This window comes from Diceros bicornis, chromosome 10 (genome assembly GCF_020826845.1).
Source record: "Diceros bicornis minor isolate mBicDic1 chromosome 10, mDicBic1.mat.cur, whole genome shotgun sequence".
NCBI lineage: Eukaryota > Metazoa > Chordata > Mammalia > Perissodactyla > Rhinocerotidae > Diceros > Diceros bicornis.
Genome location: NC_080749.1, coordinates 36451798 through 36475375, shown reverse-complemented (window position 1 = coordinate 36475375; position 23578 = coordinate 36451798). Strand labels below are relative to the sequence as shown.

At 33.5% G+C, this 23578-nt stretch overlaps 1 protein-coding gene across 8 annotated transcripts in view; it reads left to right on the top strand.

Annotated features, from left to right (window-relative positions):
- Positions 1–23578, top strand: part of PRPF40A (pre-mRNA processing factor 40 homolog A) — a 59547-nt gene that overhangs the window by 18031 nt on the left and 17938 nt on the right. For 4 of the 8 annotated variants that reach the window (XM_058548982.1, XM_058548984.1, XM_058548988.1 and 1 more), the window contains exons 5-10: positions 574–590; positions 14498–14608; positions 19346–19466; positions 19704–19757; positions 21365–21389; positions 22043–22417. In XM_058548982.1, the coding sequence (XP_058404965.1) occupies positions 574–590; positions 14498–14608; positions 19346–19466; positions 19704–19757; positions 21365–21389; positions 22043–22417 (703 nt within the window). The remainder of the gene's footprint in view (positions 1–573; positions 591–14497; positions 14609–19345; positions 19467–19703; positions 19758–21364; positions 21390–22042; positions 22418–23578) is intronic. The other 4 variants (XM_058548985.1, XM_058548987.1, XM_058548989.1 and 1 more) reach the window with 1 other exon arrangement.

The window sequence follows — 23578 nt, the reverse complement described above, 5'->3', positions numbered from 1 at the left end:
TAATCTGTAGTGTTGAATACAGTAGCAGCTAGGCACATGTAATTATTGAGGACTTGAAATGTGGCTATTGCAGAGGAGGAATTGAGTTTTTAAATTTTATTTAATTAATTTAAATTTTAATTTAAACAGGGATGTATGGTGGCTAATGGATACTCTATTGTACAGCACAAGTCTAAAGCCTAGATTGTTGAAGTTGCCAGAAATCTAAAGCATAGAATCAGAGTTCTGAGGCATTTTGTACTTCAGTAATATAGCAGAGAAAGGGGATTTAGTCAAAGTAGACACCTAAAATAGTAAGAAAAGAAACAAAAAGTGCAGTGGTGTGACTACTTCTCAAACTCACTCCAAGTGAGATTGCAGATTGCAAGTTCAAAGTGCCACTTAATTTTGAAAATGCTTTGCACTGTAGATGCTTATTTTGTGGGAAAGAGAGCAAGCACAAAGGTCATATGGGACCGTCTTAGGATATTTAGTGTGACAGGATGAGGAACAAATAATATGTATAAATATTTTAAAACTCAAGGACGGTATGATTTATCACATTGTAAATATTGTTCCTCTTATTTTTTTTAGGTGCAACATCTGGTGCAGTAAGTATCTCTGGAATATATTTATTTCCTTATACTTCTTTAGCCTACTACATTGATCCTTATTTCTATTTTAATGATTATCTGCTAAGTTGAATCCTTTTTCTTTTGTATGCCAAAGATTGGAAAATTCTTTGATTTATTTTATAATCTAGTTTTGATGGGACTTAATGAGAGAAATGGGAATCTGATAGATCCTAGTTTTCACAAGGATTTGAATTCTCCCCATCAGAATTAGAAGGGAAACAAACTTGTAGGTACACGGTAGTTAACCTGATAATTTTTAGTTAAGCGTTATATTAGATCTTTGTATACAAACATTTATGTACTCTTGTTTATTACTGTAAAGCTAATGTAAATCTTTCCTAATACATAGTGGTTTAAAATACTTTTTTGCTTGTACCTTACTTGGTACAATGTCAGAAAGACAAATAAAGTATTCAAAATTGCTTGGGTTTTTTTGTTCGATTTTGTTTTTAGGAAAAGAGAGAATGGTATTGCTGTGCTGCATTTTTTTTCCCTCAATACTTGATTTTAAGATAGTAGTCTTCTAGTGCTTTTTGCTAATACTTCTGTATGTGGTATTCTGTTACACATTTTTATGGCGTTTTGGGAAAATAATATAAGCCTGAGGCCTCACTTAAAGTTGGCTATTTTATGCCTGTTGATAATAGCCCCATTCTTGAGCCTCAAGGTTTTTTTGTTTTGTTTTTTTATTCCTTAAAGATCAATGAAAAGAAGAATTCATATGTATAATCTTATTTAATCAAAACAACAGTCCCCAGAGGTAGCTGTTATCCCCATATTATGGTTGAGGAAATGCAAAAAGCTGTGAATTGATCAAAAATATGTTAATACTTTAAATTTATGGGGAAAGACTTTAATTGTGAACTGTATTTAAATGTTTTAAACTTTCTTGTATCTTTTACTTTAAGAGTTGAGTGGTTATAAAATATCCATTTGGTATTCTTCCGTTATAGGTGCCTGTTTTTATTTTTGACTAATAATTCATGTTTTTCCTGCTTATTTAAATAATGCGGGCTTACTGGGAGGAAAATGAAGCAGACATAAGTTAAAAAGAAAGTAAATTTCACCCTAAGTTTTTCCATCATGGGGAAACCACCACCATTAATAATTGGTTGTGTCTGCCTATTTAAACCTTTTCTCACTTAATTGAAATGTCTTTTTTGTCATATATTAAATTCTCACATATTCTGGCATCTTTTTCTGGGTTTTCTTTCCACTGTCTATTTCTATCTGTTTATTTCTAATCCAGTATTATACCTTTTCTTATTAGAGTAGCTTTAATATTTAATAAGGCAAGTCTTCATAGTTTCTCTTTTTATTTCCTTAGCTATTTGCAGATATTAGTGTATGAATTCTCCTCCTCTAAAAAAATATCTGTATTCAAAAGACAAAATTGTGTTTTTATCTGAGATTATGTTTAATTCATTTCAGTTTCAGAAGAATTGACATTTTCATACTTTTCTATTAAAATTTCCCATCCAAAAATATTGTGTATTTGTTTCAAAACTTCCTATTGTTTGTTTTATTCTTCCTTTTTAAATTTCAGGTTCACAAATTTGAGTTCCTTGTACTCTTTAGATTATGGTCATTATCATTGGTCCATGGAGGATCCCTCACACTTTTTCCCTTTATTCTCCATCTTCACTCCCATCTACCCTCCCCAATAGGTACTCACTTGGATATATGTCCTAGGACATGTATGTATTGGGAAAAACTTATGAAAATTTTTTGTTCAGCTTTTCTTGTGTGTTTTTTCTTCATTTCATTTTTTTATTCTTTATTTTATTTTTTTATTGTACAATTGACATATAACAGGTATACAACATGATTCGATATTTGTATACATTGTGAAATGATCACCACAATAAGTCTAGTTAACATCCATCACCACACATAGTTACAAGATTTTTTTCTTGTGATGAGGACTTTTAACATTTACTTGCTTATTAGCAACTTTCAAACATGCAGTATAGTCACCATTTATTAACTATAATTTATTAATTTGTTAACTACAGTAGCCATGCTGCATATTACCTCCCCATGACTTATTTATTTTATAGCTGAAAGTTGGAACCTTTTGACCCCCTTCACCAACTTCACCCTCTCCAACATCCCATCCCCAGCAACCACCAATCTGTTCTCTGTATGTGTGAGCTTGGTTTGTTTCGTTTTTTAGATTCCAAATGTAAGTGAAATCATACAGTATTTGTCTTTCTCTGTCTGACTTATTTCACTTAGCGTAATGCCCTCAAGGTCCATCCATGTTGTTGCAAAAGGCAAGATTTCATTCTTTTTTTATGGCTGAATAGTATTCCATTGTGTATACAGTCATGCATTATTGAACAATGGGGATACATTCTGAGAAATCCATCATTAGGCAATTTTGTCATTGTGCAAACATTATAGAATATACTTACACAGACTTAGATGATATAGCCTGCTACATGCCTAGGCCATATGTTACTAGTCTTACAGGACCACTGTCATGTATCTGGTCTGTCTATGCAATGCATCACCATATATACCACATCTTCTTTATCCATTCATCCGTTGATGGACACTTAGATTATTTCCATATCCTGGCTGTTGTAAATATTACTGCTATGAGCATGGGGGTGCATATATCTTTTCTACTTAACATTTTCGTTTTCTTCAGATAAATACCCAGAAGTGGAATTGCTGGGTCATATGGTAGTTCTATTTTTAAGTTTTTGATGAACCTTCATACTGTTTTCCATAGTGGCTACACCTATTTACATTCCCACCAGCAGTGCACAAAGGTTCCCTTTTCACCACGTCCTTGCCAATACTTGTTGTTTTCTGTCTTTTTGATAATAGCCATTCTAACAGGTGTGAGGTGATACCTCTTTGTAGTTTTGATTTGCATTTCTCTGATGTTTAGTGATGTTGAGCATCTTTTCATATGCCTGTTGGCCATCTGTATATCACCTTTGGAAAAATGTCTATTTGGATCATCTGCGTGGTTTGTTTGTTTTTTTTTTTGTGAGGAAGATCAGCCCTGAACTAACATCCATGCTAATCCTCCTCTTTTTGCTGAGGACGACCGGCTCTGAGCTAACATCTATTGCCAATCCTCCTCCTTTTTTCCCTAAAGCCCCAGTAGATAGTTGCGTGTCATAGTTGCACATCCTTCTAGTTGCTATATGTGGGACGCAGCCTCAGCATGGCAAGAGAAGCGGCGCATCGGTGCGCGCCCGGGATCCAAACCCGGGCCGCCAGTAGCGGAGCGCGAGCACTTAACCACAGGGCCAGCCCCCATCTGCCTATTTTTTAATTGAATTTTTTTTTTGCTATTGAGTTGTGTGAGTTCTTTTATGTTTGGTTATTAACCCCTTATCAGATATGTATTTTCAATTATTTTCTCCCATTTAATAGGTTGACTTGTCATTTTTTTTGCCATGCAGAAGCTTTTTAGTTTAATGCAGTCCAACTTGTTTGTTTTTGCTTTTGTTGCCTTTGCTTTTAGAGTTAGATCCGAAAAATCATTGCTAAGATGAATGTCAAGGAGCTGACTGCCTATGTTTTCTTCTAGTTTTATAGTTTCAGGTCTTACACTCAAGTCTTTAATCCGTTTTGAGTTGATTTTTGTGTATGGTGTAAAATAGTGCTCCACTTTCATTCTTTTGCACGTGGCTGTCCAGTTTTCCCAACATCATTTATTGAAGAGATTGTCCTTTCCCCATTGTATATTCTTGCCTCTTTTGTCATAAATTAATTGACCATATATGTGTGGGTTTATTTCTGGGCTCTCTCTTCTGTTCCATTGATACATGTGTCTGTTTTTATGCGTATACTGTTTTGGTTACTATAGCTTTGTAATAGAGTTTGAAATCAGGAAGTGTGATGCCTCCAGCTTTGTTCTTCTTTCTCAAGATTGCTTTGGCTATTCGGGGCTTTCTGTGGTTCCATACACATTTTAGGATTGTGTGTTCTATTTCTGTGAATAATACTATTGGACTCTTGATAGGGTTCGCACTAAATGTGTAGATTGCTTTGGGTAGTAAGGACATTTTAACAATATTAATTCTTCCAGTCCATGAGCATGGACTAGCTTTCCATTTATTTGTGTCATCTTCAATTTCTTTCATCGATGTCTTACAGTTTTTAGTATACAGGTCTTTCACCTCCTTGATTAAACTTATTCCTAGGTGTTTTATTCTTTTTGATGCAATTTTAAATGGGATTGTTTTCTTCATTTCTCTTTCTTATAGTTCGTTGTTAGTGTGTAGAAATGCAACTGAGTTTTGTATATAGTTTTGTGTCCTGCAACCCTACTGAATTCATTTATTAGTTCTGACAGGTTTTTGGTGGAGTCTTTAGGGTTTTCTATTTGTAATGTATGTTTTTTCTATAAATGGTATTGTACTATGTATCTTATTCTGTGGCTTGCCTATTTTTCCCTTTTCTTTTTAATGACCCCAGTGTTTTTATTGGTCTCTTGTGTTTTTCTGCACTATTTTTTTTTTTTTTTCCTGAGGAGATCAGCCCTGTGCTAACATCTGCCAATCCTCCTCTTTTTTTTGCTGAGGAAGACTGGCCCTGGGCTAACATCCATGCCCATCTTCCTCCACTTTATATGGGACGCCGCCAGAGCATGGCTTGCCAAGCAATGCGTCGGTGCGTGCCTGGGATCCGAACCGGCGAACCCTGCGCCACTGCAGCGGAACGCACGCACTTAACCACTTGCACCACCGGGCTGGCCCTCTGCACTATTTTTGAATCAGTTTGTCAAGTCATCCAAGAAATGTTTTTGGTATTTTGATTGGAGTTGCCTTGAATTTATAAATCATGGGGACATATTTATAATATTAAGTCATTTTATCAGTGAACATGGTAGTCTGGTCGTCTTCTATGTCTGTTCTGTAATAGAGTTTAACATTTTCTCCATTAAAGGCTTGTGCATCCTTCTTTCCATTAGTTTATAGATATTGCTTAAGATTTGGTGCTGTTTTGCATCTTTCTATTACAGTTTATAATGATCATTTTTATATGTGTTTATCCAGCAGGTTTGCTGAATTCTTTTTGCTTAGTGGGTTTTCTGTATATATTATACTATCATCCTCAAATAATGACAGTTTTGGCTCCTTCTCTTCTAATCCTCATATCTATTTCTACTTTTATTGTGTCAACCAGAACCTCTAGTACTAAGGTGAGCAGTAGCAGTGATAAGCTGGCATCTTTGTCTTGCTTCTTCTCTTAAAGGGAATATGTATAAAATTTCTCCACTAAATATGATGTTTACTATAGCTTTTTGGTACGTAACCTTTAAGTTGAAGCTTTCTTCTATTCTTGGTTTGCTGAGAGTTCAATACGTACATCTTTTTAAAATTCTTCAATGCTTTTTTTCTATATCAGCTAAGATGGTACAATATTTCCTCTCTAGTCTGTTAGTGTGAAAGTACACATATAAATTTTCTGACATTAACCCATCTTTGCATTACTAGAGTGAACCCTAGTTATTCATTATTTGTGTTTGGGGTGTGTATATGTGCACACCATGTGTTTAATTTCTTCTGAATTCAGTCTGTGAATGTCTTATTTAGGTTGCTTGTGTCTGGGCAATAACTCCTCTCTTTCTGGTCTCCAGAACAACTTGTATAAATGACGAATAACTTATTTCTTAACAGCTTGATAGAACACAACTAAAAACTGACTGGACCTAATACATTTTGAGGATAGAGGTTTTGGATTACCATTTCAATTTCTTTAGTGGTTATTGAGCTATTCCAGTTTTAAATTTCTTCTAATGATTTTATGTTTTTCCAGATATTTATATATTTCATTGAGGTTTAATAATTATTTAGCATAGAGTTAGAAATCATAATAGCCATCATCATCCTTATTTTGTTTTTGTTTTTTTTTTTTTGAGAGGAGTAACTTCAGTTTATCTGCTGTCATCTTTATTTCCTTTTTGGTTACTCTTGCTCTTTTTCTAGCTTCTTGAGTGCTTAGCTCGCTGATGTTCACATATCTTTATTTTTTTACACTGATTTAATTGTGTTGCTTAAGTTTTCACATACAGGGGTTTTCATTGTCATTCAGCTCTCACTATCTTGCTTTTTTAATCCCTCATTTGATTTCTTTATTAAAAGATTATGAAGTGTTGTTGTTTTTTCTTGGTTTCCAGGTGTGGGATTTTTTTAAGGGTAGGCTTTGTTTTTTAGACCAAATTTAGGTTCATAGCAAAATTGAGTGCAAAGTAGAGGGTTCCTAAATACCCCTCCCCCCACATATGGCCTCCCCTGCTGTCAGCATCTCCCACCACAGTGGAACGTTTGTTACCATGGAGCATGCATTGAAACTTTATCATCACCCAAAGTCCGGTTTACATTAGTGTTCACTCTTGGTGTTATACATTCTATGAGTTTTGGCAAATGTGTAATGACATATATCCATCATGATAGTGTCATCTAGAATAGTTTCACTGCCGTAAAAATCCTGTGTGCTCTTCCTGTTCATCCCTCTCCCCACCTCCACCTCCCACCCCTGGCAACCACTGATCTTTTTACTATCTCTGTAGTTTTACCTTTTCCTGAACGTTGTATATTTAGAAGCATACAGTATGTGGCCTTTTCAGAGTGGCTTCATTCACTTAGTAATAGGCATTTAAGTTTCCTCTGTTTCTTTTCATGGCTTGATAGCTCATTTGTTTTTAGCACTGAATGAAATAATAGCAATGGATAATATTCCATTGTCTGGATGTGCCACAGTTTAGTTATCCATTCACCTACTGAAAGACTTTTTGGTTGCTTCAAAGTTTTGGCAATTGTGAATAAAGCTGCAGTAAACGTTTGTGTGCAGGTTTTTGTGTAGACATAAGTTTTTAGCTCATTTGGGTAAATGCCAAGGAGCATGATTGCTTGGTCATATGGTAAAAGTATATTTGGGTTTTTTTGTTTTGTTTTGTTTTTTTCTGAGGAAGATTGGCCCTGAGCTAACATCTGTTGCCAGTCTTCCTCCTTTTTTTTATTTTTTCTCCCCAAAGCCCTAGTAGATAGTTGTATGTCATAGATGTGCATCCTCCTATTTGCTGTATGTGGGACGCTGCCCCAGCATGGCCTGACGAGCGGCATGCAGGTCTGCACTCAGGATCCGAACTGGCGAACCCCGGGCCGCCGAAGCAGAGCACGCGAACCCAACCACTATACCACCAGGCCGGCCCCTATTTGGTTTTTTAAGAAACTACCTAACTGTCTTTCAGAGTGGCTGTACTGTTTTGAATTCCCACCAGCAATAAATTAGAGTACTGTTGCTCCACATCCTCACCAGCATTTGGTGTTGTCAGTGTTTTAGATTTTTGCCATTTTGATAGATGTGTAGTGGATCTTATTTCAATTTACAATTCCATAATAATGTATGATGTGTTGAGCATCTTTTCAGATGTTTACTTGCCATCTGTGTGTCTCTTTTTGGTGAGATGTCCATATCTTTTTCCATTTTTTAATTGGGTTGTTCATTTTCTTAATGTTAAGTTTAAAGAGTTCTTTTATATTTTGGATAACAGTCTTTTATCAGATATGTTGTTTGCAAATATGTTCTTCTGGTTTGTGGCTTATCGTCTCATTCTCTGGACTATGTCTTTGGCAGAGCAGAAGTTTTTAATTTTAATGAAATCCAACCTATCAGTTATTCTTCCATGGATCATGTCTTTGGGTGACTTATTTTTTGTAAGCTATACTTTTTTTACATTATGATCAGAAAGCACAGTCTATAAAGTGTTGATTCTTTGCAGTTTATTAAAGCTTCATTTATGTTCTATTTTAAGACCAATTTTTAGAAATGTTTTTTGTGCTGTTAATTTAAAGTTATTTTGTTATTCCTGTATTTTGGCATATTTTTCATCTGGTGGATCTACCTAAGAAGAGCGGTATACTAAATAAAATCTTTAATTTGAAAAAGTGAGTCATCTTTTTCTCCCTGTATTTTTTTGTTGTTGCTGTGTGTATTGCAGGCCTAAACTGCTAAATACGTATATGTGCAAGCTAAGTTTTTGATCTGTTACTTTTTATCAGTATACAAGTCCCTCTTTTTCTGTTATGGTTTTTGCTTTAAATTCTGTTTAGGTGGGACAAACAGCTTTCATAGCTATTCTTATTTATTTTTGCCTTGTAAAAACTTGTTTTTACTGTAAATAGAATATTTTTCCCATTTTTATTGCAAGCTGGTTATTGTCAATTCAAAACTTTTGATACTAGAGCCAGCTATGTTACCAGATTCACTGGATAACTGGAATAGCTTTTTTATTTTTTTAACTAGATGCCAGTTGAGTCTTGAGCAGTAAAGGCAAGAAAATTTATCTCTTTCCCAATATTTATACCAATCATTTCATTTTTATTGCCATGCTGTATTTGTTGAATTATAGTGATTGTAGACTCATGTTTTGGTCATGATTTTAATGGAAATGGCTTTAGAATGATTTTTATTGGTTTTTTGATAAATTACCCTTTATCATTTAGATATTTCTCTTTTTATTATCGTTTTATTTGAGGATTTTTGTGTTTTTGAATATTTGTGAGTTGTCATAATTTTCTGGATGTGATTTGATCATTTCGTGTTTTATTTTTCTGATTTGTTGATAGGATTAATTTCTTTTATAGAGTTACCAATATTGTACCACAGTTGCACTTCTACAATAAATTATACTTGGTCAAGTGTATATACATTGCAGGATTCTTTTGGCTAGTATTCTATTTAAATTCTTACATTTATATTAACAAGTAGCATTTCTTCCTCTCTTTTATTATGTTTACTCTTGAGTTTTATTTATTACAGAGCTTTTCATCTTTTTCTGTGATCTGAAACAATTATACCATAATTTTCTGTTCTTTAAAGGTTATAGATAGTATTCTGCTGTAAAATTGTCTGGTTGGGTATCTTTCATTTGCTTCTATGCTAATTGGAATATTCAAGTGTGATGTGTTTCTGCTGGGGTGAATTTTAGTAAAGTAGTTTGCAAGGAAATCATTTCCTCTAGATTTTGAAATTTGTTGTAAATCTGTGTCTATGTTCTTCCTCAATTCTGATCTTTTATTTTGGCTTCTTATTTTCCTTATTTAGAGTTGTGAGGAGATTTTTCTACCTAGTTAGTGTTTAGATTTAGTCATTTTTTTTCTTTCAGTTTTATTCAGTTGAGCTTATACTACTTATGTTTATATAAATGTTTATTTCTATTATATATATACATGGTTGAGTTTGAGGGTACTGAGTTTATTCACAACCCAATCGTTGACTGGCCTTTTTGAATCTGGAAAGTAGATTAGCTCTCTTGATAATAATATATGTGCATTTTTTTCCTTATACCCAGGTTTTGGGGGTGGGGGGTGGTTGCCTTTCAAGTATTTTCTGTATATATTTTGCCACTACATCATTTGTTACAATGTCTTACTCTTTTTAACACTACATCTTAAGAATTTTCCGTTATATTAAAATTAGATCTGCACAAGATACGTCTGTAATATGAATGGACCGTAATTGGACAGTTTTCCTGTGAGTGGATGTTGAATTATCTCTAATTTTCACCATTACAAGTAATCCTGTAGAGAATATCCTTGTATATCTTTGCAACTATATAAATGGGATTTTGTGAAGTGAAATTTCAGGATCAAGAGATTGTTTGCATTTTTGATTTTGATAAGAACTACTAAGTTGCCCTTGAGAGAGATAATATTCATTCCCAGCAGTAGTATGAGAGTGCCCTTTTCTTCACACCATTTTAACATTGTATACTAATAGTCTTTAACTATCATTCATATGATGAGCAAAAAGATTTCATTTTAAAGTGTGCTTCCTTGATTTACTAATGAAGTTGAACATCTAATTATATTATTTGTATTGAGTTCTGTTAATGGCCATGTTTATTTTTCCTTTAGATTGTCTTATTGACTGTAGCAGATTTTTGTATATCTCTTGATATACAAGAATATCTGTAGGTATTTTGTATATCTATAGGATAATGATTTTTTAATCCCTTATTTTGCCAATATAAAATGTTAACTTTTGATTGATTCCCCAGAACTACCATTTGTGTTGACAGTATTTTATTAGTATAGTAACTGTCTCAATAATAAAATAATTTTGGGAATGGTGTCGTCTATGACAAAAGTGCAGAGTAATACTAAAGCTCCAATGCAAGGAACATCTTAATAACTCCTGCAAGGTCCCAAAGCAACTAACCTTAAAGTTAAAAGTAATATCTTGGCTTTGGTCCCTTCAAAATATGCATCCAAGTCTTTGTTAGGTTTTCCCTGATTGTGCAAGGGTAGTCTGCATCTTTGATAGGCAGCATTTGCTTATTGCTCTGGAGAGGTCTTGTGTTTAAAAAAACGTAGTAATTTTGTAGGAAAATAAGTTGTATGAATAGACTATGCTAATAATGACTATCAGTATTTAATAACTACTTGCATAAATCATATTTTATCCTATGAAGATAACTTTCCACTTGTAGTTAGTTGTTGATGTATCCATTAATGTTTTATACTATTCTTCATCTTATACTCAACATTCAGATACATTTGTTTTTAAAATTTTCTTTTAAAATATTAATTATTAGTTTTGGCCAGAAGCAAGATAAACTATAGTTTTAGTGTAAATTGCACATTTAATACTTTTAAGGAAAAGAAGTAAAAAATTTATTAAATAAAGCATTTTTCTCACTTCAAAATTGACTTCTATAAGTGAATTTAGTATATTTTAGTTAAGACATTAGTACACAATTTATATTCCTGTAGAAGTGATTGTTTCTATCAATACAAAGAGTTGGAGCCTTGCTCCTTAATAGCACCTTAGTTTCGTCCAGGACAATGTTGCAATGAACTCACTAGCTAGCTTCGTTATCTTGGGCATGTTACTTTCTTATGCTCCATTTTCTCTTCTATAAAGTGGGGATAATAAATACTACCTCATAGGGTTATTAAAAGAATTAACTGAGAATTGATGCAAAGCAATTAGCACAGGGTTTAATATTCAGTAGTTGATCAGAAATTTATCTGTCCTTAATTATATTATAATTAGCCTTTCCCTGAATACAGCTTGCATGAAACAGTAATTCAGAGTGGGTAAAATGTGGTCTTTAGAGGCAGATATGACTGAATTGTTCTAGTTTTATCATGTGTTTCCTGAATCACTGTGAGCAAGTTAGTAATCCTCCTAAGTCTCGGTTTTATTATTTGAAAAATGGTCATACCTGCTTGGTAGTGTAGTTGTAAGGCTCAGAGTAATAGATAGTGAATACTAAATTGCTTACTATTTGTTTTTTACTGGTTTGTAGACTTCTTTCTCCCCATTAGTTGGTCAAATGTACATTGTCTCTTTTTTGTATTCCATGATCTGTTGAACTTCCTCTTTCCTTGATGCCCTTTAGCAGATGTGACTTGAGAAGTTTAAATATAATTTTGGAACTTATAGTAGATTCCTCTTTAGATAGTGCAATCCTGAGATGCTACTGAGTTCACTTTTTTAAAAAGTAAGAAAGAAATATAAACTTCTTTATCTATCTTAATGCCATTTAATTTATGATATAAAGCATTACCCATTACATTTAAACCCTCCATGTATGTCTCTAATTGCATCACCTTTCGATTAGAAGATGTTACAATCCGTAGGTGAGTAACAGCAAGCTAAATATTTTCCAGCGTTATTTAATTTTGCCTCAGAGAGATTATAGTTGTCATATCCTGCAGAAGGTGCTAGAAGAAAGTTAAAGAACTTAATACCCTTTGGAATTATCTAACTATCCTGCTACATCATTCAGAAATCCATTGTGTGAATAGTCATATCAGGTGACTTAATGAATATCTATGGGAAGGGCCAATCATTTTGTTATCAAACAGCTCAAATGTTATCAAGTTCTTTCTTTGAATTCTAATGGCTATAATTCCTTCACATTAACTCTTCTAGTTCTCTTCTTAGAAGTTCTGGAAAATAATCATCTTACCTCATTTTTTGTTAAAATTACATTGATTTATGTCCTTCTTAAGTTATCTTTTCTTGTCCTCCATCCCCACATTTTGCAAATGTTCTTTAAATTAGCTAGTTTTCATTTAGCATATTTATTTTCCATTTAATAAGTCTGAAATTGGGATGCATCCTGTAATCCATAGTGTCTTATCATCGTCGTTCTCCAGGCAGCAGTTATGGCTTAGTTGTACATAATGGAACAGCACAAGTGCCAGCATCAGAAGAATGAATGTCAGTAGTTTGGAAGAAAATCCTAGAAATAATGGCACAGCATTCTTAGATCAGCTAGGAATAAAATGATTATGGTGAGAGAGTAGGAAAAGCAGTGAATCATGTGTTTAGCCATATTCTCAAAGCAGAAGTCAAAAGTAGGTCTGCTCTATTACTCAGTAAAGTTCATAAGGAAGAAAGAAAGGTAGGTGAGCTTTAAATAAGTACAGAAGAAAGTTAAGAATACCAGTGGTTTTTAGTTATTTTATGTTTTTTACTTAAAGAAATCCTGCATTACTGACATTTTTGATGCCACAGAGGATGATACTGTGTGGGGTTAGTGGACATCAGCAACTCTGATACAAAAAGTGGTCTCAATATGAAGTTTAAAAAATAGCTTAACTATTTTAATTGCCTATTTTTCTTTATATGTATTTATAAAAGTGATATGTGATAAAACCAATGTCTAAGTATTGTAACTTTTTAAGTTGATGTTAAACTTTTACGTAAACTGAGTGGTAAAAAGCATGTGACAGTTTGACAATGATTTTACTTTTTCTTTCTTAGAAGTATGTACAATAATGTTTTATCTTAGATTTGAAGAAATATGGTATAGGTCATGTCTATAACTCGCTTTCAAGCATACTTTAGTTTGTTACCATCTGAAAAATCTGGTGCCCAGAACTGGACTTAGTACGTTTGGTCTCATCTAGTAATTCATTCATTCGTGATTCCTTGTAAAACTTTTTTTCCAACCACTTTATTGAGGTATGATTGACATATAAAAAACTGTACATATTTAATGTGTACAACTGGTTGATTTTGAGAATAAGTATGAAACTGTCACCACCATCAAGACCAGAGACATTTATCACCTTTCACAGTTTCTTCCCAGCCCCTTTAGTATTATTTTGTGTGTGTGTGTGTACATGTATAGTAACCTTGTAAAACTCTTAACCAACCTTTATTGAGGCATCATGTCTATTGATGCTTGAAGTTTTACTACCACCTTTTAGTAGGCTTTTAGTAGTTTTTTGGACCCCAAGAGTAGATTTATATTCTATATCAAACTAGTTTCATGTAAAACTTTATCTCACCTATCTTGTGTTGAGGCATTTGGATTCATATTTTATTCCTATTAAATTCCACCTTGTTGATTGGATTCTGATTGTCATCCAAAAGCTATCCTTTCTAATTTTGACAGCTGCATCCTTGCCATGTTAATTTAAAACTTTGTCCAACTGGATATACATATTCTATGGGTTAGAGATGTTGAGCTCAAGATCAATCCACCTATACTATATTAGCATCTATTTCATATATTTTCTTTTATCCACAAGGCATAGGTCTTGTGTTGCTGAAAGATTGTCTTATGTGCATACGTTACAGAGTTATTGTTCTTAGGAAAGCAGTCACATCCTTATAATTCTGAGACTTTGTAGAATAGAGCGAAATCCTAAAACCTGAATTGATCCATGCTAATTTTGAAGTACTTTTAGAATATTCTATTTTTGCTACCTTCCTACTTCTAATGATTACATTACTTAAGTCATTCTAAATGACTTAAACTGTCAAAAGTATGCCCATTTTAGACTTCTAATTTCTTTATATATTGCTTTGAAACTGATGATACTGATAGTCACTGTCAGTGGCACTGTTAGATAATTTAAATCTTTTGGTAATTTTTTTTTCTTTAGAAGTCAATGTGGACTGAACATAAATCACCTGATGGAAGGACTTACTACTACAATACTGAAACAAAACAGTCTACTTGGGAGAAACCAGATGATCTTAAAACACCTGCTGAGGTAAAAATTTGAGGGCTGTAAATTAAGGATTGTTAAGTAGACTAGGACATATTTTTTTTTTAGGATCTTTTGGGTATTTGACTATCCAAAGAATAGTACTGTTTATATCTCAGAAAAGAAAGCTACAAAGGCACTCAGAGGAGAAAATGGTTAATACAGTCACATGAATCAGTAAAAAGACAAATAAGACTCATTCTTTTCTATGAACAGACCAGTTTTATTTTACTGATTTTGCCCCTGCTTAGGAACCCTTGTTGGTGGCATCAATTTAAGAAGGATAATTTAAAGAATAAGTTTCAAGCAGAAAAGGAATCTCTCTCTACTTGCCCTTTTTTTTTAATTCACATTTCAAATTGTTTTCCTCTTTATAGCAAAGCTGGGTGATTTCAAATGTCTTCTACTAAGTTCTTAAACATTTCCAGTGGGGTTGGGGTAATGGAGATGAATTTAAATTACAAATAAAATACCAAGCATTTTTTCTGACCACAACGGTATGAAACTAGAAATCAACTATAGGAAGAAAATCAGAAAAGCCACAAATACGTGGAGATTAAACAAAATGCTACTGAACAACGACTGGGTTAATGAAGAAATCAAAAAATACCTGGAGACAAATGAAAATGAAAATACGACATGCCAGAATTTATGGGATACAGCAAAAGCGGTTCTAAGAGGGAAGTTTATAGCGATACAGGCCTACCTCAACAAACAAGAAAAATCTCAAATAAACAATGCAATGCACCTAACAATGATCTAACAATGCACCTAAAGGAACTGGAAAAAGAAGAACAAACAAAGCCCAAAATCAGTAGAAGAAGGGAAATAATAAAAATCAGAGCAGAAATAAATGAAATAGAAACCAAAAAAAACAATAGAAAAAATTAATAAAACCAAGAGCTGGTTCTTTGAAAAGATCAACAAAATTGACAAACCTTTAGCTAGACTCACCAAGAAAAAAAGAGAGAAGGCACAAATATGTAAAATCAGAAATGAAAGAGGAGATGTTTCAACAGACACCTCAGAAATACAAAAGATTATAAGAGAATACTGTGAAAAGCTATATGAAAACCAATTCGACAATCTGGAAGAAATGGATAAATTCTTAGAATCCTACAACCTTCCAAAACTGGATCAAGAAGAAGTAGAGAATTTGAATAGACCAATCACCAGTAAGGAGATCGAAACTGTAATCAAAAACCTCCCCAAAAATAAAAGTCCAGGACCAGACGGCTTCCCTGGTGAATTCTACCAAACATTCAAAGAAGACTTAATACCTATCCTTCTCAAACTCTTCCAAAAAATTGAGGAGTGGGGGAAGCCCCCTAACTCATTCTACAAAGCTGACATTACCCTGATACCAAAACCAGACAAGGACAACACAAAAAAAGAAAATTACAGGCCAATATCACTGATGAACATCGATGCAAAAATCCTCAACAAAATACTAGCAAATCGCATACAACAATACGTTAAAAACATTATACACCGTGATCAAGTGGGATTTATTCCAGGTATGCAGGGATGGTTTAACATTTGCAAATCAATCAATGTAATACACCACATTAACAAAATGAAGAATAAAAATCACATGATCATCTCAATAGATGCAGAGAAAGCATTTGACAAGATACAGCATCCATTTATGATAAAAACTGAATAAAATGGGTATAGAAGGAAAGTACCTCAACATAATAAAGACCATATATGACAAACCCACAGTTAATATCATCCTCAATGGTGAAAAACTGAAAGCTATCCCTCTAAGAACAGGAACCAGACAAGAATGCCCACTGTCACCACTCCTATTTAACATAGTACTGGAAGTCCTAGCCAGAGCAATCAGGCAAGAAAAAGAAATAAAAGGGATCCATATTGGAAAGGAAGAAGTGAAACTGTCACTATTTGCAGATAACATGATTTTATATATAGAAAACCCTAAAGAATCCACCAGAAAACTTTTAGAAGTAATAAACAAATATGGTAAAGTTGCAGGGTACAAAATCAACATAGAAAAATCAGTTGCGTTTCTATACACTAACAACGAAGTAGCAGAAAGAGAAATTAAGAATACCATCCCATTTACAATTGCAACAAAAAGAATAAAATACCTAAGAATAAACTTAACCAAAGAGTTGAAAGATCTGTACACCGAAAACTATAAAACATTTCTGAAAGAAATTGAAGAAGACACAAAGAAATGGAAAGATATTCCGTGCTCTTGGATTGGAAGAATTAACATAGTTAAGATGTCCATACTTTCTAAAGCCATCTATAGATTCACTGCAATCCCTGTCAAAGTTCCAACAACATTTTTCACAGAAATAGAACAAAGAATCCTAAAATTTATATGGAACAACAAAAGACCCCGAATAGCTAAAGGAATCCTGAGAAAAAAGAACAAAGCTGGAGGTATCACACTCCCTGATTTCAAAATATACTACAAAGCTGTAGTAACCAAAACAGCATGGTACTGGCACAAAAACAGACACACAGATCAATGGAATAGAATCGAAAGCCCAGAAATAAACCCACACATCTATGGACAGCTAATCTTTGACAAAGGAGCCAAGAACATAACAATGGGGAAAAGAAAGTCTCTTCAACAAATGGTGTTGGGCAAACTGGATAGCCACATGCAAAAAAATGAAAGTAGACCCTTGCCTTACACCATACACAAAAATTAGCTCCAAATGGATTAAAGACTTGAATGTAAGACCTGAAACTGTGAAACTTCTAGGAGAAAACATAGGCAGTACGCTCTTCAACATCGGTCTTAGCAACATCTTTTCAAACACCATGTCTGACCGGGCAAGAGAAACAGTAGAAAAAATAAACAAATGGGACTACATCAAACTAAAAAGCATCTGCACAGCAAAGGAAACCATCAACAAAACGAAAAGACAACCTAACAATTGGGAGAAGATATTTGCAAACAATACATCTGATAAGGGCTTAATCTCCAAAATATATAAAGAACTCGTGCATCTCAACAACAAAAAAACTACCAACCCAATTAACAAATGGGCAAAAGACCTGAACAGACATTTCTCCAAAGAAGATATACAGATGGCCAACAGACACATGAAAAGATGTTCAACATCACTAAGTATCAGGGAAATGCAAATCAAAACTACGAGATATCACCTCAAGCCTGTCAGAATGGCTATAATTAACAAGACAGGAAACAACGTGTTGGAGAGGATGTGGAGAGAAGGGAACTCTCATACACTGCTGGTGGGAGTGCAAACTGGTGCAGCCACTGTGGAAAACAGTATGGAGATTCCTCAAAAAATCAAGGATAGAACTACCATATGATCCAGGTATTCCACTGTTGGGTATTTATCCAAAGAACTTGAAAACACCAATTTGTAAGGGTACATGCACCCTTGTGTTCATTGCAGCGTTATTCACAATAGCCAAGACTTGGAAGCAACCTAAGTGCCCATCAAGGGACGAATGGATAAAGAAGCTGTGGTATATATACACAATGGAATACTACTCAGCCATAAGAAACAATGAAATCCAGCCATTTGTGACAACATGGATGGACATTGAGGGTATAATGCAAAGTGAAATAAGTCAGAGGGAGAAGGTCAAATGCCATATGATTTCCTTCATTAAGTAGTAGATAATAACAACAATAAACAAACATATAGGGACAGAGATTGGATTGGTGGTTACCAGAGGGGAAGGGGGGAGGGAGGAGGGTGAAAGGGATAATTAAAAAAAATAAATAAATTACAAATAAAAATACTTCCTTCTGTTAGAGTGGGAAGTTTTCCTTTTGAAAATGCCCTGCAAAAAGTATGTGTATTTAATTTTGTGTTGGAAATTTTACCATTCAGAATGTACAGATATGGAAGAAAGATTGAAAGAATACACTGAGTAAGCAATATTGCATGTGGTTTAATTAGGAACTCTGTAGTCCTGAGTAAGAGTTGATCTGGCATTTCAGACTATACTTAAGATTTTTCTTAGTTGGCAGCATATCTTTTTTTCTCCCCTCTTAATTAAGGAATTTGAGGAGGTAAAAGTATTTTCCAGGCCACCACACTAATGTGCACAGCAGTACTTGGGAGGAGAGGTTTGTAGATATTATAATTTTTTATTTATCCCAATAGTGACATAGTATCTCAGTTAAATATTTGCCCAAGACGCTCTGTCTAGATTTGAGTTTTCAATAGCATTCTCATACCACCCTAACTGGTTTTATATATTAGGTTTTAAATATATCATATTTACATTGTTTTCTTACGTAAGGTAATTCACATAGGTTTGTAGTAAATTATCATGAAACTGAAATCTAAGCATGACTAAACCAGATTTTGCCTTTTCCCAAATTTTGTGTTTTTCCTACTTATATTAGTATTTGAGAAGTCTTATTTGTGAAATATGGGTGCTAATTTTTTACCTGTGGTGGGGTGTAAATGGCAAGAGCACATAGGGTTTGAAATTCAGATAGGCTTGGTTTTGAGTCTTGCCTCTGCCCCTTATTAGATTACTTTCTCTAAGTAACAGTATAAATGGAACAATTGTATAAGTGTTTTAATATTACAGTAAAGATTAAATAGTATATTTAAATAACATCACTTAGTATCTTATCATTCATAGCTTATATTACCATGATCTCATAAGCTTTAGAACTGTATAGATTGATAATATCTAGTAAAAACAGTGATGTGAATGAAGAGTGATGCTAATTTTATTAGTTAACCGAAGGTTTTCATTTGCCTTTAGCAACTTTTATCTAAATGCCCTTGGAAGGAGTACAAATCTGACTCTGGAAAACCTTACTATTATAATTCTCAAACAAAAGAATCTCGCTGGGCCAAACCTAAAGAACTTGAGGATCTTGAAGGTAAAACAGGAAAAAGTAATTTTTAATGTTAATTTTTTATATATATATGTCATTCACATTGAAAGAATTAATCCTTCATAAATAGGATTGCTCAAAGGCCTTATTTTTAAAAATTAAATGATTACAACGTTTTAAATGGTGTAACAGTTTTATGGGCTCTTATTTTCTTGTTGCTCTAGATCTCAGTTCTATAGATTTTAAATAGATTTTTATTTGATTTGATTCCACTGAAACTAGGATACCAGAATACCATTGTTGCTGGAAGTCTTATTACAAAATCAAACCTGCATGGTGAGCTGCTTTGATAATTCATTTTCTGTCGTTATTTAACATTTTTAGAGTTTGTCACTAATGTTCACTAACCATGATTGGATAAGTCTACAGTGAGAAATCTCTAATTTCTCCTGTCATTTAAGGGTTATATTATAAATGAGCTTGTAACTTTTAAAGTTGCACTTTGATTTTTTTAAAAAAAAAAAAAACATCATTTACCATTGGAAAATTGAACAAGGACATCATGTACAATATTTCTAAATACAGCTGTGAGTGTTGGTGCATACATGGAATATGTGACTTAACCCATTTAGCAGATGGCAGAGAACCTTGAATCCTTATCAATTTAAATTTTGTTAATATATTGTCAGACGGTACATTTAATGCTGATTTTATTTTAGCACAACATTGCAAACTAGCAAATATTTGTTATGGGAAAATTAAGGTAAACAAAATATCATGCCTCACTTACAAAGGGAGAATTTTTCAACATCCTCAACTATTCAGAATACCCCTGAAAATCTAGAAATACTTACTATCTAATATAAAACCAAAAGACTTACAATAGCAGAGGTTATGAGTAAGAATTGAGAATTTACTTCTCTCACTTCTCATAGAATCTGATGTCATAAACTATATCAGGTTAGAAGCAACAGATTGTAGGAGAATGGGCCTAATAAAAAAGTCTGCAATGTGGAGTGATGTCTGACAGGAAAGAGAGAATAAAAATTTCTTAGAGGCCTTGTGGTCTTAAATCTATTTGTGTCACCCTTATTAGCTTAGATCATTATTGTATCTGAAAAACATGTTAATTTATCTCAGTAGTGATAACCCCTTTAAACATAATAAAGGGGTCAGCCAGCCTAAACAGATTTTCAGAAGTGATTTCCTTTAAAGGGGGATAAGTTTTTTAAATATTTTCATAGATTTAAGTTTATGTTATCACTTACATGGAGCACCTCATTCCCTAATGATGCTGAGTAAATGCGATATTTTTGTTACCCCTAACGAAAAATTTAACTAGAATGAAAACTGAAATAATGAGTGTAAATTGTTAAAGCTTGATTTAAATGTCTATACTAGCATTGGCTAATAATGATATTGTAGATAGGTAGAGTCCCAGTTTATTCATGTAAGAAATATCAAGCTCATTTCTGATATAACCCTACTACAGATGGTGTGCATAACTATCTATCTACCTGTCAATGCTAGTATATATGTGCTGGAATTTCATAACATGAATTTGATTCCGTTTTGAATTTAATATCTTAAAAAGAAATCAAATAGGTTTATCCCTGGGGAAAATACTGTTTTATTTCAGAACTAGGCAGATACTTTCAGGGAATTTTTGCAGTAGCCAGCAGCCTTTGGGAAAGTAGCAGTGTGGGGAGAAGTTGTCCTAAAAACTGCTGTTGTTTAAATTTGTCTTCATTCTTTAATTGCTGCCCTGGAACTTTGGAGCAAGCATTTGCTCAGTAAAAGTGGTGATTTTTTTTGTTGTTTTTTTTTTAGGATGGTAAATTAAATCTTATTCTATGAAACTTTTCTTTATCTCCTTTAAAGTTTGTTTTCAGTGATTGTGTTAAAAAAAATTATACGTAACTTTTCTTTTTTCTCTTTAATAGCAATGATAAAAGCTGAAGAAAGCAGGTAAGCAATTTTAGACATCAATATGTATTTATGAATTTACAAATGTTACTATAACATCCTTGTTTTAACTGTCCATGTAAATACTATTTAACATGTTAGGCCTGATGGTTTGATGACTTTCGAGGATTTGGGGCAGGAAGAAGGATATTTACTCAAGATACACAAATGGTGCTTTGGTGCTTTACTAGACAGTGATTATTTGAATTTGAACTGTATCCTTTAAGTATTAAGAGGACTGTGTTAATAGAAAAGTTCAAAATTTGGTTTGTTAATCCTTCACTCAGGTTTTCCTTTTAATGGGTGAAATGGATTCAATTTAAAGTTCTTACAGAAATCTATGATATAGGTCAAATTTTATGGTGTAATACAATCTCATAGGGCATTTTGTAAATGAAAACAATTATTGGACTTTTGGAAATGCCGAGTGTTGTGTGAATGCCTATCATATGATAACAAATGCTAAATTAAAGTAATCCACTTTCATTATGTGGTTTTAATCTTTTGAATGGCTTAATGGTTTGGCAGTACTGCCTGTTTTGCCTTTTAATAGTTTCTCTTATTCATTTGATTTTATGATTTTTAAAAACTAGCTTTATTTGGCTTTATGATTATTAGTAACGAAATGACCAGTTTTCTCTTTTTTAAATATATAGTAAGCAAGAAGAGTGCACCACAACATCAGCAGCCCCAGTTCCTACAACAGAAATTCCGACCACAATGAGCACCATGGCTGCTGCAGAAGCAGCAGCTGCGGTTGTTGCAGCAGCAGCCGCCGCCGCAGCAGCGGCTGCTGCAGCCAATGCCAGTGCTTCCACCTCTGCTTCTAATACTGTTGGTGGAACTGTTCCAGTTGTTCCTGAGCCTGAAGTTACTTCAATTGTTGCTACTGTTGTAGATAATGAAAATACAGTAACAATTTCAACTGAAGAACAAGCACAACTTACTAGTACCCCTGCTGTTCAGGATCAAAATGTTGAAGTATCCAGCAATACTGGAGAAGAAACATCTAAGCAGGAAACTGTAGCTGAGTAAGTTTAGTAACTTGTCTTCTGCAAATCAGTACCAGGCTTCATTAATACCAGAAATTGCCAGTTTAGTCAGTGGCCATTAAGTGTTTAAAAATTTTTTGATAATCAAAACATAAGCCTTTAGATGATGTATCATTTTTGAGACTGAATTTTTTGGGATCGTACTATCAAACTGTTGCAAAACTAATCCACGGAAGTTTTAGGAAGCAGAGCTGGGGATAGGATGAGGCATAAATTTAAAGGAGTGCTAAAAACCTTAGTAATCAAGATATATCATATTGTGATGCAATGTTTTAAATCAAAATCAATGCAAAAAGTCCATGATTAATAAAATTTTGAATAAAGACAGGATTAGTACTGATTTTCTTTCTTTTGCCTCAGTCTCAAATGTGGCTCAGTACAGCACTGGAAGGAAATGCTACAGTTTGATGTTGAACAAACAGATGGAAAAACCAAGTAGACCAAAGTAAAGATAACACTTAGCAGGGTGTAGGAAAACTGTTAGTGAGATTAAATTGGCACAACTTTTTAATAAGACAAAATAGCTGCACTTGTCAGTTTACAGTCAGCATGTACTTGTGTACCCTCTGATCTAGTAATAGTTCATATGGCTGTGTTTTATACAGCTATAAAAAGGAACCTTGAGTTATGTTTCTTAGACTTTAATAATGCTAACCATGATGTCAAGATCCAAACTATCACTCATGCTTTCATCTTCATACTCCTTTTTGTAAATCTTTTGCTCATTTTTCTTATGTACATTTCCCAAAGTGGAAATAGCTTTATAATTTTCTCTGGTGTTTAGAAGTTTAAAAAGAAATCTATATGGTATGTTTAAAGGCATAAAAGAGTAGTTGTTAATATTTTATTTATATCCTTCTGCCTTTTTTCTGGTTATTTAAAATTTGTGCATATATATATTTTAAAAATGCATATCAGAGACATCGTCCACAGGGCTAAAGATACTTACCCTATCATGTTGAATGATGGCCTATTAATTATTTTATTACTTACATATACATAAATTTAAGCATTCTTTTACTAAAAGACATTTAAGCTTTTTGGAATAACATTCTTTTACATCATTTAATACCTACTGTATTTTTTCCACAATTTGTTTTTCATAATTTTAATAGCAAACAATTGTTTCCTGCTTTTTTT